The 13,948-nt window shown below is 48.1% G+C and overlaps 2 protein-coding genes and 1 long non-coding RNA gene across 4 annotated transcripts in view; 1 reads left to right on the top strand and 2 right to left on the bottom strand.

Annotated features, from left to right (window-relative positions):
- Positions 1-5,372, bottom strand: part of ATL1 (atlastin GTPase 1) — a 47,139-nt gene extending 41,767 nt beyond the window's left edge. Inside the window, exon 1 of the mRNA XM_080980278.1 lies at positions 5,246-5,372. Within this exon, the coding sequence (XP_080836404.1) occupies positions 5,246-5,357 (112 nt within the window). The 5' untranslated portion in view covers positions 5,358-5,372. The remainder of the gene's footprint in view (positions 1-5,245) is intronic.
- LOC308470520 overlaps positions 1-13,948 on the bottom strand; it is a 215,454-nt gene that overhangs the window by 126,925 nt on the left and 74,581 nt on the right. The window lies entirely within an intron of this gene.
- Positions 9,018-13,948, top strand: part of MAP4K5 (mitogen-activated protein kinase kinase kinase kinase 5) — a 90,529-nt gene continuing 85,598 nt past the window's right edge. For both annotated transcript variants that reach the window (XM_081018734.1, XM_081018733.1), the window contains exon 1: positions 9,018-9,209. The gene's annotated coding sequence lies outside the window, so the exon portion shown is untranslated. The remainder of the gene's footprint in view (positions 9,210-13,948) is intronic.

The raw sequence follows: 13,948 nt of genomic DNA, 5'->3' as shown, positions 1-13,948 counted from the left end.
ACGCTTCTCTTGGAGTCAGTCCCGTTGGCTTACTTCTGAGTAGACCTGCACAGGATCACACTGTTCCCAGGCTAGCACAGTGAAGATGGCAGTGCCAGAATGGCTCTGCTCTGCTTTCACAGTTGGCGGCAGCAATGGTTCTAAATATCATCTGGGAACTGCAAGAGGGGAGAATATTATTGTTCTGTGTTCAAGGGTTTCCAACAGGCACCTGGTTGGCTGCTGTGAGAACAGGATGCTGGACACTCTTGTTATGTTCTTCATAGGCCTGGATCCGGCCTGTTGCTGCCATGATAGCAGCTCAGGATGTAGCAGAGCCAGTTCTGCCCCGAAAACGCTTCCACTGGTGAGCAGAGCTTGGTGGAAGGATAACAAACCCCTTCAACATGCCAGACAAAGAATCAGGTCTAGATTGCTCTGTTTGCTGGTCTTACTAACATAAGAAGATCTGGTCAAGGTCCTATCTAGTCCAGCATCCTGTTCTCACAGTGGCCAGCGATACGATACAATCATCTTTATTGTCATTGTCCCATAGAGAACAACGAAATCGAAAAAATCTACATCAGGCCTTCAAAAACCAGCAAGCCTGCTATCCCAGCCTGGTTAACCCCCTAAAAACTCTGATACAATATGCTAAATATATAAATTGATATGTATATAAATATATACAATATATTAAATACAATATACTCCCATAGAGATTACCTTAAAGGTAAAGGGACCCCTGACCATTAGGTCCAGTCGTGGCCGACTCTGGGGTTGAGGCGCTCATCTCGCTTTACTGGCCAAGGGAGCCGGCGTACAGCTTCCGGGTCATGTGGCCAGCATGACTAAGCTGCTTCTGGTGAACCAGAGCAGCACATGGAAACGCCATTTACCTTCTCCCCAGAGTGGTACCTATTTATCTACTTGCACTTTGATGTGCTTTCGAACTGCTAGGTTGGCAGGAGCAGGGACAGAGCAACGGGAGCTCACCCCGTCGCGGGGATTCGACCTTCCAATCAGCAAGCCCTAGGCTCTGTGGTTTAACCCAGAGCACCACCCGCGTCCCGAAGAGACTACCTTACACTGCGTTTAAAACCAAAATCGCATTTGAATAGAAGCTGTTTCTCAGGCGGCTAGTCCCAGTCTTTATAACCCTGTACCTTCTCCCAGAAGGCAGAAGCTGAAAGAGATCATTTCCGGGGCGTGCACTATCCTGCACTATCTCTGCAGCTTTCTTATGGCACCTGGAAGCGCAGATTTGATCCAAGGTGGGAAGAGTGCACCCAATTATTCTCTCTGCAGTCTTTACAACCCTGGACAGCATTGGTTTTTCCCTGACCGTGCAGCTCCCAAGCCACACACACAGACCATAAGTTAATACACTCTCAACAGTACAATGCTAAAATGCCATCAACAGGTCCTTTGAGAGATTATTTTTCCAGAGGATTCTCAACCAGATGCCTGCGGGAGGCTCACAAACGGGACCCGAGCACGAGAGCCACTCTGCTCACCTGTGGTCTCCAGCAAGTGGTATTCAGAAGCCTGATCCCATCTAAATTACTTCCCCAGCATATCTACTTAACATGGCAGAGGTAAGAGCTTGCTGGCAGGTGTTACACTGGTATAGAAGGCCAAAAAGGGGGGTTACGCCATGGGCAGGGGACCGATGTGTTGGAGGCAGGGCGAGGGGTAAACAAAGCGACTGTATTCCCAGAAGAGCCAATGAGCTGCCCTCCAGATGCTGGACTGCAGCTCCCATCTCCCCTGTCTGTTGGCTATGCTGGCTGAGGCTGATGGGAGTTGTAGTCCAACAAGATCTGCAGGACACCACATTGGTCAGCCCTGCTGTACCCTAGCTCCCTTCACTCACTGATCCTGTCCACATACCTCAGTGAAGCCTTTGCTGTCAAAAATGCAGGTGCAACTGAATTTACAGGAGTTGGGGTTCAGTCAAGTTGATGCAGGAATACAAAAGAGGGAGGTATGAGGAAGTCCAGAAAGTAAGTAAATTCAAAAACGGAAATGGAAAAGTGATATTGTTTTTAATTGTTCTGTTTTTTTGTTTTTTTTTGTATTTTGTTTTCTGTGTTTTCCTTCTCTTTTTGGATTATGTATTGTGTATTTTTGTACTTCTATTTTTATGTTTTTCTGTTTAACTTTTTATTGAAACCTTAATAAAAATCATAAAAAAAGGAAACAATCAAAGTCCGCTCACACAAAGGGGCGTTCTCTTACCCCACCCCACCCATCCTAAATCTGCTCTGGATGGGCTGGGGAAATTCCACACTGTGTGTAGTTGTGTCTATTAACTTCACTGGACCTACTCAGAGTAAGACCAGCATCGAAACAATCCAAAAAAAGCATTTTAAGATTTATGCAAAGGATTAGGGTGCGTCATTAAAATGGGTGGGATTCCCTTCCTAACCATCCCTGCTTGCTTTTGCAATAGGGCTTTCCCCCTCCCCTCCCCCCACCAGGTACCCCCAAAGTGGCTCTTGAGGGGTTGGGAGGGCATGGGGTGGGAAAGAGGGGGGGTCAATCCGCCTGGATGCTCGAAGCAGACAGAATGACTGGAAGAGTGCAATATTTAATTCCACCCTCTGTCTGCCTCATTGGCACAATCTTGCGCTTTGCTTTCTCAGAAGTAAAGGAACAGAGGCAGGGGGATCTGGCCCACTCTGGGCTTTGCATGTTAGAGATACAATGCGGCAGCGCAAGCAATATGTGTGTGATTGTGTGTGGTTTTCTGGGCAGGCTGTGGCGGAAGAAGCCTGTTTTACTGAACCCATGTGCAAGAACAGATTTTATGAGGTTCACCCCAAGAAAGTGACTTCCAAAGGCCACCTGATGGGCAGAAAGTGTTTGTGCGAATTGGCCGGTGGAATGAGGTCTCAGAGAGGAATGATTGCCCATGCCTGCTATGTAGCAATGGTTCAAAATCATTTGTACACGAGAGACTTGCAGCAGGATGGGGGAAACTTTTTTCTGCCCAGGGGCCGCATTGCTTTCTGGGCAATCTCCTTGGGGCCACATGCTGTTAGTAGGCGGGACCAAAAACGGGTGGCACAACAAATGTAAATGTTATCTTTGTACAGGAGTCTAGTTTGCATACGCATTCACCCCCGCCCCTTTGTATCCTCCTCCATCCAGGCAAGCAAAAGGCATTATCAATAATAATAATAATGATAATAATAATAATAATAATAATAAAATTTACTCATACCCTGCCCTCCCCAGCCAAGGCCGGGCTCAGGGCAGCTAACAACCAATAATAAAAATGAGTTGAATGAATACAACTTAAAAACAAGATTAAAATACAACATTAAAACATTAAAACAATTAAAATGCAGCCTAATCACAGGAGGAGAAAGGAAAAAGAAAGAGGGGGTGGGAATCAAATTGACTCCAAGCTGAAGGCGGAACAACTCTGTCTTGCAGGCCCTGCGGAAAAAAATCAGATCCCGCAGGGCCCTGGTCTCATGAGACAGAGCGTTCCACCAGGCCGGAGCCAATGTTGAAAAGGCCCTGGCTTTGGTTGAGGCTAATCTGACTTCTTTAGGGCCCAGGACCTCTAGGGTGTTGCTATTTATGGACCTTAAGGTCCTCCATTGGGAGAGGCAGTCCCGTAGGTACAAGGGTCCTAGGCCGTGAATGGCTTTAAAGGTCAAAACCAGCACCTTGAACCTGACCCTGTACTCCACCGGGAGCCAGTGCAGCTGGAAAAGCACTGGGTGAATATGCTCCCATGGCAGAGACCCCGTGAGGAGCCTCGCTGCAGCATTCTGCACCCGCTGGAGTTTCTGGGACAGCTTCAAGGGCAGCCCCGCGTAGAGCGAATTACAGTAGTCAAGCCTGGAGGTGACCGTCGCATGGATCACCATGGCCAGGGTGGGGCGGGAGTTCTAGCCAAAACTACACAGGATGAGAAGTAGGGTCAGTGATGAGTGTGGCCTGGGGAGAATTCCAAGGGCCAGTTAGAGAGGCCTGGGGGCCACATCCAGCCCCTGTGCCAGAGGCTACCAGGCCCTGGCCTAGAGTTTTAATTTTTTAAAATTATATTGCTGACACTTCTCCACTGCTGTTTTAAGGCTCATGGAGATTCATATTTATATTACATGTTTACTTATGATTCCATGACATCACGGCAGCTGAACCAGTAGCATTCCATAGTAAGCAACAGCCCTTTTGTTAGCCCATCGTGTAGGTAAGACGTGATCTAATTATCAGCTTCAGTGATAACCCACATAATTGCTTTCTGGGTGGTTGGAGTCTTACATTACATTACAGAACCACTTCCTGTATTCGGCAGGTGGGTTTTTAGTGGTTTCTGATGAGAGTACTGATTATATTTGTGGTGGGGATGTATTGCCACAGGCCCTGCAGAGAATGCCACTGCTATATCGGGGGAGCAGCTTATTCTGCTGCTCCCCCAACAGCCCCCACCCCCATTGAGTTAATGCAGGATTTTCTCGGCCACTCACAAACACTCATCACGAGACTAAAAGCACTCATTTCAGTGGTGTTTTTAAAAATATCTGATCCTGCAACAATCAATAAAAATGCTAATATTTGAGTGGTCAGTTAGTTCCAGCTCGATACAGAATCGTGCCATTATTATTATTATTATTATTATTATTATTATTATTAGCATTTCATGACCATTTAGTTTCACTGTTATAATCCCCACCCATGAATATGTCTGTCTGTTGGTATAGACTTGCATACATACAGCATATCTGAACATGACGGTAGCACTTCATTAATCTGATAAACTGGGCTCTAATCTACTTATGCCAAAATAAATCTGCTACTTTTTAAGCTTCTACAAGTCTCTTTAGAGGGGGGAGATACAGGCAGGAGCATCCGGCGTGCAGATGAGTTACACACAGAGATTAGCCATTTAACTTTATCCACATTGTAAGTGGAAAGCATAATGGACTTTCTCCTTACCCCCTACCTTGTGCAGGAAACACACTCATCTCAAGCTGGGTAGTCAATCGGGCTTCCAGTCCAAGTAAGTGTTTGTGTGAATACAGAACCAGAGGAGTGGTGTTTATACAGGGCAGAGCCACAACGTGTGTTTAAAGCAAGGCACATTTAAAGCACATTACTTCACAGTTTCGCCCCACAGAGCTACAATTCCTAGCCCTCTTAACACACTACAGTTCCCAGCGTTCTTTGGGGAAAGTAATGCATGTTAAATGTGGGCTGGATGTGCTTTAAATGCACGGTGTGGCCTTTATATTTGTGAATATAAAACCTTTTGGTGCACAGGTAGTCTTTTCATCACTCCTTCCTGCTGAAGGCCGTGGCCCAAGAAGAGTGAGGAAAATACTTGAGGTGAACCACTGGCTTTTGGCTTCTTGGATCATGGTCTCCGCTTCCTTGAGGTAGGACTTCTGGCGAGAGATGGGCTGCACCTCACAGCAGTTGGCAAGAATCTGACCAGGAGAGCTTTAAACTAGATCTTGAGACGACAAAAGAGCTCCTGGGACTGGGGGCAACAGCTTCATTGATGCACAGGAAAGTGAGGGGGTGTTCCAGAAACCCGCTAAAGGGCAAGAAACCAAGGGAAGGAACCAGCTGCAGGGAAAACCTCATGGTTTCAGTTGTCTCTGCACAAATGCACAGAGTATGGGATGAAGGAATTGAGGGGATGCTCATCAAATTTGCACATGGCAGCACCGAACTGGGAGGGGTAGCTAATGCCGCAGAAGACAGAATCAGAATTAAAAATGACCTCCACAGATTGGAGACCTGGGCACAAGCTAACAAAATGAATGTCAATAGGGACAGATGTCAGGTTCTGCCCTTAGGAAGAACCAGAAGCACAAATACAAGGCGGGGGACACCTGGCATACTAGCAGTACACGTGAAAAGGATCTAGGGGTCTTGGTGGACCCTGAACATGAGTCAATCGTGTGATGCAGCAGCAAAAAAAGCTAATGCTATTCTAGGCTGCATCAACAGAAGTCTAGTGTCCAGATAAAGGGACGTAATAGTGCCACTCTCTTCTGTCTTGGTCAGACCACACTTGGAATACTGTGTCCAGTCCTGGGTGCCACAGTTTAAGAAGGAGGTTGGCAAGGTGGAAGGTGTGCAGAGGAGGGCAACCAATATGATCAAGGGTCTGGAAACCAAGCCTTGTGAGGAAGGATTGAAGGAGCTGGGGATGCTTAGCCTGGAGAAGAGAAGACTGAGAGGAGATATGATAGCCAGCTTCAAATATCTTAAGGGCTGTCATATGGAGGAGGGAGCATGCTTGTTTTCTCCTGCTCTGGAAGGTAGGACTAGTGGCTTCAAGTTACAGGAAAGGAGATTCAGACTAAACATTCAGAAAAACTTTCTGACAGTAAGAGCTGTTTGGCAGTGCAACAGACTCCCAAGCAAGGTGGTGGACTCTCTCTTTCCTTGGAGGTTTTTAAGCAGAGGTTGGATGGCCATCTGTCATGGATGCTTTAGCTGAGATTTCTGCATTGCAGGGGGTTGGACTGGATGACCCTCGGGGTCCCTTCCAACTCTTAATATTCTATGATTCTATAAGAACATAGGAAGAGCATTGCTCCTGGATCAGGCCAACAGGTGCCCTCTCCCCATTGGTGATTCCTCCCAGTACCTGGCATTCAGGGACAAAACGCCTCTGGTTCCAGAGGCAGCATCCAGCCCTGCAGTTTGTGCCAGATTAATTATCCCAAAGAGGTGTGATCATATGCTTGTGTTTTAAAAAAAGGGAGGCAACAATTGGTATCCACACATTGAAAGCACTATCTGAAGGAGTGTCTCCACCTCCATCGTTCTGCCCGGAAACTGAGGTCCAGCTCTGAGGGCCTTCTGGCGGTTCCTTCCCTGAGAGAAGCCAAGTTATGGGGAACCAGGCAGAGGGCCTTCTCAGTGGTGGCGCCCATCCTGTGGAACACCCTCCCAGCAGATGTCAAAGAGAACAACAACTACCAGACTTTTAGGGGACATCTGAAGGCAGCCCTGTTTAGGGAAGCTTTTAATGTTTGATGCATTACTACTGTATTTTAATATTTTGTTGGAAGCCGCCCAGAGTGGCTGGGGAGGCCCAGCCAGATGGGCGGGGTATAAATAATGAATTATTATTATTATTATTATTATTATTATTATTATGAGCTTGCCCATTGGGCTCATGTGTGCATGAGAGATAAAGGTTGCCTGCTACTCCTTCTGAGTTAATCTGGAACATTACAAGAACCTGCCAATGGCCCCTCTAGCCCAGGATCCACACAAGAGCAGTTCTCTCCTGGGTGGTTCCCAGCAACTGGCCTTCCGAAAATGTTTCTGGCCGTGGAGGGAGAGCAGAGCCACTGTGGCCAGTAGTAGCCACAGGCAGCTAGCTGTCTTCTCCACAAATTTGTCTCCTCCTCTTTTGAAGCCTGTTGTCTTTATCCATGGAGTTTTCTTAGCAGGGATACTGGAGTGGCTTGCCGGTTCCTGCTCCAACTGGATCACGTTTAGTCAAAACTCTCCACTATGACCTGTCCATCTTGGGTGGCCCTGCACGGCATAGCTCATAGCTTCTCTGAGTTATTCAAGCCCCTTTGCCACGGCAAGGCAGTGATCCATGAAGGGAAACAACTGATTGATTCAAAATTGGGAAAGGAGTATGACAAGGCTCATTTAGCTTGCTTATTTAACTTATATGCAGAATTCATCATGCGAAAGGCTGGGCTGGATGAATCCCAAGCCAGAATTAAGATTGCCAGAAGAAATTAAAGAACCTTTTAATGAGGGTGTAAGAGGAGAGTGCAAAATATGGTCTGAAGCTCAACATCAAAAAAACGAAGATCATGGCCACTGGTCCCATCACCTCCTGGCAAATAGAAGGGGAAGAAATGGAGGCAGTGAGAGATTTTACTTTCTTGGGCTCCATGATCACTGCAGATGGTGACAGCAGTCACGAAATTAAAAGACGCCTGCTCCTTGGGAGAAAAGCAATGACAAACCTAGACAGCATCTTAAAAAGCAGAGACATCACCTTGCCAACAAAGGTCTGTATAGTAAAAGCCATGGTTTTCCCAGTAGTGAGGTATGGAAGTGAGAGCTGGACCATCAAGAAGGCTGATCGCCGAAGAATCGATGCTTTTTATTTATGGTGCTGGAGGAGACTGGAGAGTCCCATGGACTGCAAGAAGATCCAACCTCTCCATTTTGAAGGAAATCAGCCCTGAGTGCTCACTGGAAGGACAGATCCTGAAGCTGAGTCTCCAATACTTTGGCCACCTCATGAGAAGAGAAGACTCCCTGGAAAAGACCCTGATGTTGGGAAAGATGGAGGGCACAAGGAGAAGGAGACGACAGAGGACAAGATGGTGGGACAGTGTTCTCGAAGCTACCAACATGAGTTTGACCAAGTTGCGGGAGGCAGTGGAAGACAGGAGTGCCTGGCGTGCTCTGGTCCAGGGGGCCACGAAGAGTCGGACACGACTCAACAACAACAACTTTTGAAGCCACCCAGTTGGTGGCCACCGCTGCCTCCTCCTGTGGGTGGGAGTTCCACAGGTTAACAACGCACTGCTGCGCGGAGGGGGAAAAACAACAGCCTTCATTTCCTCTGCCTTGAATCTCCAGGGTTGTCCCCGAGGGAATGGGAGACACTTTTCCCTTTCTCCTTTCCCATAGTTTTAATCCTGTCGCCTGTCACTTTCCCCCATTAAGCAGCGGCGGCGGCGGCGGCGGCCGTGAATCCGGATCCACCTGGCGGGCGAGGGCCGGCCGCGGCTAACCCCTGAGCGGCGTTAATCCGGATTCCTTCACGCCGGATTCCTGAATTCGGAGTGGGAAGGAGGAGGAGGAGAGCGCGGGGACCATGGCTCCTCCGAGGGGCAGGCGAGCCCGAGGCCCGAGGAGGAGGCCGGCTGGGCGGCGGAAGCCCCGCTTCGGGGCGCTGTGGCTCCGCCTCAGCCGGGCGGCGGGCGAGGAGGCCGGGCCGAGGGCGGGACGGCCAGGCGAAGGCGGCACCGGCGGCGGCGGCGGCGGCTGCCTTGGTCTGGCGTGGCCCGGAGAGGGTTCGAGCGGCGGCGGTGTCGGTGTCGGGCGAGGCCGCGCGGGCTGAGGAGACCAGGCCGAGCCTGAGGAGACCAGGCCGGAGTCGCGCGGCGGAGGCGGCCCCCGCCCCAAGAGGCCGCCGACCCGCGGCGGGACAAAGAGGGGCCTCCTCCTCCTCCGCCTCCGCCTCCTCCCTCAGAGGCCGGCTGAGAGAGGTAAGGACCCGGGCCGGGCCTGCGCGGGGGCAGCCGGCCTGAGGAGAAAGGCGTGAGGGGGGAGAAATTAGCTGGGGGGCGGGAATATTGGGGGGTTCGGAGCCCCCCAACTAGAGGCCCTTCAGGCTGGGGGGTCAGGTAGACTGCGAGGCGGAGGGAGGCTCTCCTAGCAGGCTAGACGGGAGGAGGTGGGTGGGGGGAGTCCATTGCCCGCCGCTTCAGAGGTCACAGGCTGACCGGGGTGTGGGGGGTCTTTTTGTGGGGGGCAGCTGGGACACCCCCCCTCTGGCCCACTCGAGGTGGGCTGGGGAGGGAAGGGCGGGCGGATAGCGAGGCTTCTTGTGGACGCCTGTACACGTGTGTTTCCTTAACACGCACCACCAGAGAAAGGATGGTCTCCAGATAGGTGGAAAGTGGATCTGCCTCTCCTGGAGGATCTTTTCTGGGGGATCTGCAGCAGGCGCAGCTGTCTCCAAAACAGAAGGATGCTGCGACCTGGAGTGGGTTTTGGGGGGTCAGATCCGCTCACTTCTGCTGCTCAAGACAAACCCCTGGACTCTGGAAATTTAGATTATAAGTGCCTGTCTTGACCACCAGGTTCTGAGCAGGGGTTCTTTGGGGGGTGCCTAGCAAAAAAACACACAAAACCACCCCCCCCCCCAAAACAGACCCTGCAAGCCTGAAGTCTGCCAAGGTGGAAAGATGCCTCCCCAAGATGGTTTGGAGTAAGGTGGGGGAAGCCCCCAGCCCCTGCCTTTATCCCTGGAGTTAGGGATGAATGACTGTGTTTGGTGGGTTCCCACCTCCTCTTGCTTTTGAGACCCCTTGAGATCCTTTTGCTCTCTCCTCCAGTCCGTCCTGCATGTAGTCACAATCTCTGGTGGGCTGGATCCGGACATGGCCCATCTAGTCCATCATCCTGCCAACCAGATGCCTGTGGAAACCCACAAGCAGGACCTGAGAACATGAGCTCTTTCCCCTCCTGTAGTTTTTCCAGCAATCTGGTACAGTGGTACCTCGGGTTACATACGCTTCAGGTTACATGCACTTCAGGTTACAGACTCTTCTAACCCAGAAATATTATCTCGGGTTAAGAAATTTGCTTCAGGATGAGAACAGAAATCATGCTCCGGCGGTGCGGCGGCAGCAGGAGGCCCCATTGGCTAAAGTGGTGCTTCAGGTTAAGAACAGTTTCAGGTTAAGAACGGACCTCCAGAACGAATTAAGTACTTAACCTGAGGTACCACTGTATTCAGAAGCAGAACAGTGGAAGCAGACTAGTGACTAGTAAAGGGTAAAGGGACCCCTGACAATTAGGTCCAGTCATGGCCTACTCTGGGGTTGCGGTGCTCATCTCGCTTTATTGGCTGAGGGAGTCGGCGTCCAACTTCCGGGTCATGTGGCCAGCATGACTAAGCCGCTTTTGGCGAACCAGAGCAGCGCATGGAAACGCCGTTTACCTTCCCGCTGGAGTGGTACCTATTTATCTACTTGCACTTTGACGTGCTTTCAAACTGCTAGGTTGGCAGGAGAAGGGACCGAGCAACGGGAGCTCACCCTGTCGCGGGGATTCGAACCGCCGACCTTCTGATCAGCAAGTCCTAGGCTCTGTGGTTTAACCCACAGCGCCACCCGCACCCCTAGTGGCTAGTAGCCATCGACAAATAGCTTTCTCCTCCATCAATTTGTCTTATACCCTTTTAAAGCTATCTAGGTTGGTGGCCATCACTGCCTTCCCTGGGAGCAAATTTCATAGTTTAAACTGGCGCTGCGTAAATAAGTACTTTATTTTATCTGGCCTAAATCTTCCAACATTCAGCTTAATTGGATGCCTGTGAATTCTAGTACTGTGAGAGGGAAGGAAACTCTTATCTCCTTTCTCTTTGGCATGCATAATTTTCTAAACCTCCATATTGCTTCTGACTTGCCTTTTCTCTAAACTTAAATGTCCCAAATGCTGCAACTTTTCTTCGTCAGGACATCGCTCCATACCCTTAATTGTTTTGGTGGCCCTTTTCTGAAGCTCCACAATATCTTTCTTGTGATGAGGCTACCAGAATTGTAAACCGTATTCGTGGTGCAGGAACACTATAGATTTGTATAATGCCATTATGATACCAGCAGTTTAATTTTCAATTCCCTTCCTGATGATTCTTTACACGGAATTTACCTTTTTTATGGCTGCCACACATGGGGTCGACATATTCACTGAGCTTTCTGCCATGACTCCAAGGTCTTATTCCTGGTCCGTCACCTCCAGTTTAGACCCCATGAGCATAAGTGTGAAACAATTATTTTTGGCCCCTCCATGTATCTACCCCTGTTTACATTGAATTGCACTTACCATTTTACTTCCCATTCACTCAGCTTGAAGAGGTCCTTTTGGAGTTCCTTGCAATCTCATTTTAAGAAGTGACTCCTAGCTCTAGATCGTTTATGAACAAGTCAAAATGCACAGGTCCCAGTCCTGATCTCTGGGGGACTCCCACTTCCTACTTCTTTCCATTCAGAGAACTGTCCATTTATTCCTGCTGTTTGCTTCCTGCAACTTAGCCAATTCCTTATCCACAAGATGACTTCTCCTCTTATTCCTTGACTGCTAAGCTCACTCAAGAGCCTTTGGTGAGGTACTTTGCCAAAAGCTTTTTGAAAGTCCAAGTAAACAATGTAAGCCGGATCACCTCTGCTGATATGCTTGCTGACACTCTCAAATAACTAGCTTCGTGAGACAGAAGCTGTGCTGGGTTAGAAAACCCTGGTCTGTACATGTTGGAAGCGCTTAAGGAAAAGTCTACTGCCCAGATTGAAATGCCACAATTTCCAGCACAACCCCTGGTGACAATTAAGTTTGACAATTAAGTTCCTGATGTTTTGCTTTTTAATCTGCAACCCCAACTGGGCCTGTGCTCTTTTGATGCCATGTGACGTGTTTGAGGAGATCTGACTCCCTCTGATGGAATCTTCCTGGCTCAGGGTCTTCTGCTCTCAAGGGGTTTATCTTCGGCCTCCTGTTTATATGGTTTAGTAAGAGACTGTGCAGGGATTCATGTGAAAGCAATTAGCTTTGTTGCAAACCCCTTTAACAGGAGCAGAGTAAGCTCCGTGCTAAGCGAATCCAAATTCAGCATCCGTGCTGTCTGTGCCAGGCAAAGCTGGAGGCTGCAGCAGCCTCTCTTGGTCAGCCAAGCAAGCAAATGTGAGTTATGTCTGCCCCTTGTATCCAAGTCTGCTTTTGTATTGACTCATGCCTCCTGATTGCTGGAAATTCAGCTCTGGCTCTGCTCTTGCAAGTTTAATTGGTAAAATCGTCAGCTAAAGCTCTAATTGCCTCCTCAGTGGTGGAAGACCAGGAGTGAAGGGTCTGAAAGTTAAGGGCAGGCACACATTTTTGGTAGGTGGGGGTTTTTTTGGAAGCGATTGCAGTTCAATTGGATTGTGGTCTGTTTGGCTGACAGCGAATGGTTGCTTTTGTTTATTGAATTCTGATTTCTTGCATGCCCTTTTGTGTCTCAAAAAGGTGTCTGTATTGAAGTTTCTGTAATACTCAAATTTGTTTAGATAGGAAAGGCCATTAATAAACTAAAAATGTTTTTGACTTATTCAGTTCTGCTTTGTTAGATCTCACCAAACCTTGTACTGTACGTATTTTTCAAGCCCACCTTTATGGTCTTGAGGGCTACAAGCTTCATGGGTTTGTAAAAGCTGAAATTCTCAATTCTCTGCTGTGCATAAATTCAGCATTCAAGCATCCTGCCATAGCATACTTGGCACCCTGAACATAAACTGTATTTTGCCATTCTAAAAAGGGAATTTCTGGTGAATTTCTCTTTGATATTAAACATTCTGAGGGCTGAAATAGATCCTTTGTTATGTAAATAGTTTTCTTTTCTCCTTTTTGGTTACTATTTTTATGGGGAAAACACTTTTTGAACCAAAGCGCAGCAGCCAAATAGTTTCTCTTGCAAAAAAACGTTTAGCCTTGGTCACTGTGAGAGATTTTTCCACTGGCAAATGTAGGGCTTCCTCTTGCGGGAGAATCCATAGCAGTCATCATCCTTATGGGGCCTGCCAGCTTGCTCTGCCTCTCCCCTGACTGTTTTGTCTGGCATTTGGAAAAGCAGCAGCTAAAGGCTTGAAACATGGAGAGTACGGAAGGCAAACCTGTAGGAGACAGTGTGTGCAAGGGTACATACGTTGTGTTTCATTTCCCCAGTCTTCACTCGGGTGAGCAATCTGTTACTTTCATATAATATATTTATAAAATATAATTCAAAAATACCACAGATGCATCCAAACATAAAAACCTAATAATTGTAATGAAACATTATCATCCCGGGAGCTACCTACCTAATTGGCATTTGCATTTCTATTTTTTGGTAAATACGGACATGCGCAGGATAATTCATTAATTAGCTTGGCAAAGAGAGAATACCTGGACGGAATACTGTATACTTACCAATATCCCTGTTATATTGCTTCATCTAGTTAATAAGTGATACTCTTAGCTGCTCAGTATTGCTTATTTTATCTGCCTTTTATTTATATATATATATATATATATATATATATATATATATTCTGGGCCTTCAGTAATATCTGTTGCAGCTGAACATAAAAATCAGAAAATGATAAAAGCATCAGATAAACCACTATAAATATAACACATGGGTGGCTATTTAGACCCCTGTGACATGCAATATCTCCTGCCGGTAACTGACAGCTCCTGTGCCAGTTTATTT

The sequence above is a fragment of the Podarcis pityusensis genome (assembly GCF_964106645.2).
Source record: "Podarcis pityusensis genome assembly, chromosome: 1".
NCBI lineage: Eukaryota > Metazoa > Chordata > Lepidosauria > Squamata > Lacertidae > Podarcis > Podarcis pityusensis.
The sequence above is the reverse complement of the archived record's forward strand: the minus strand, read 5'-3'. Positions and strand labels throughout refer to the sequence as shown.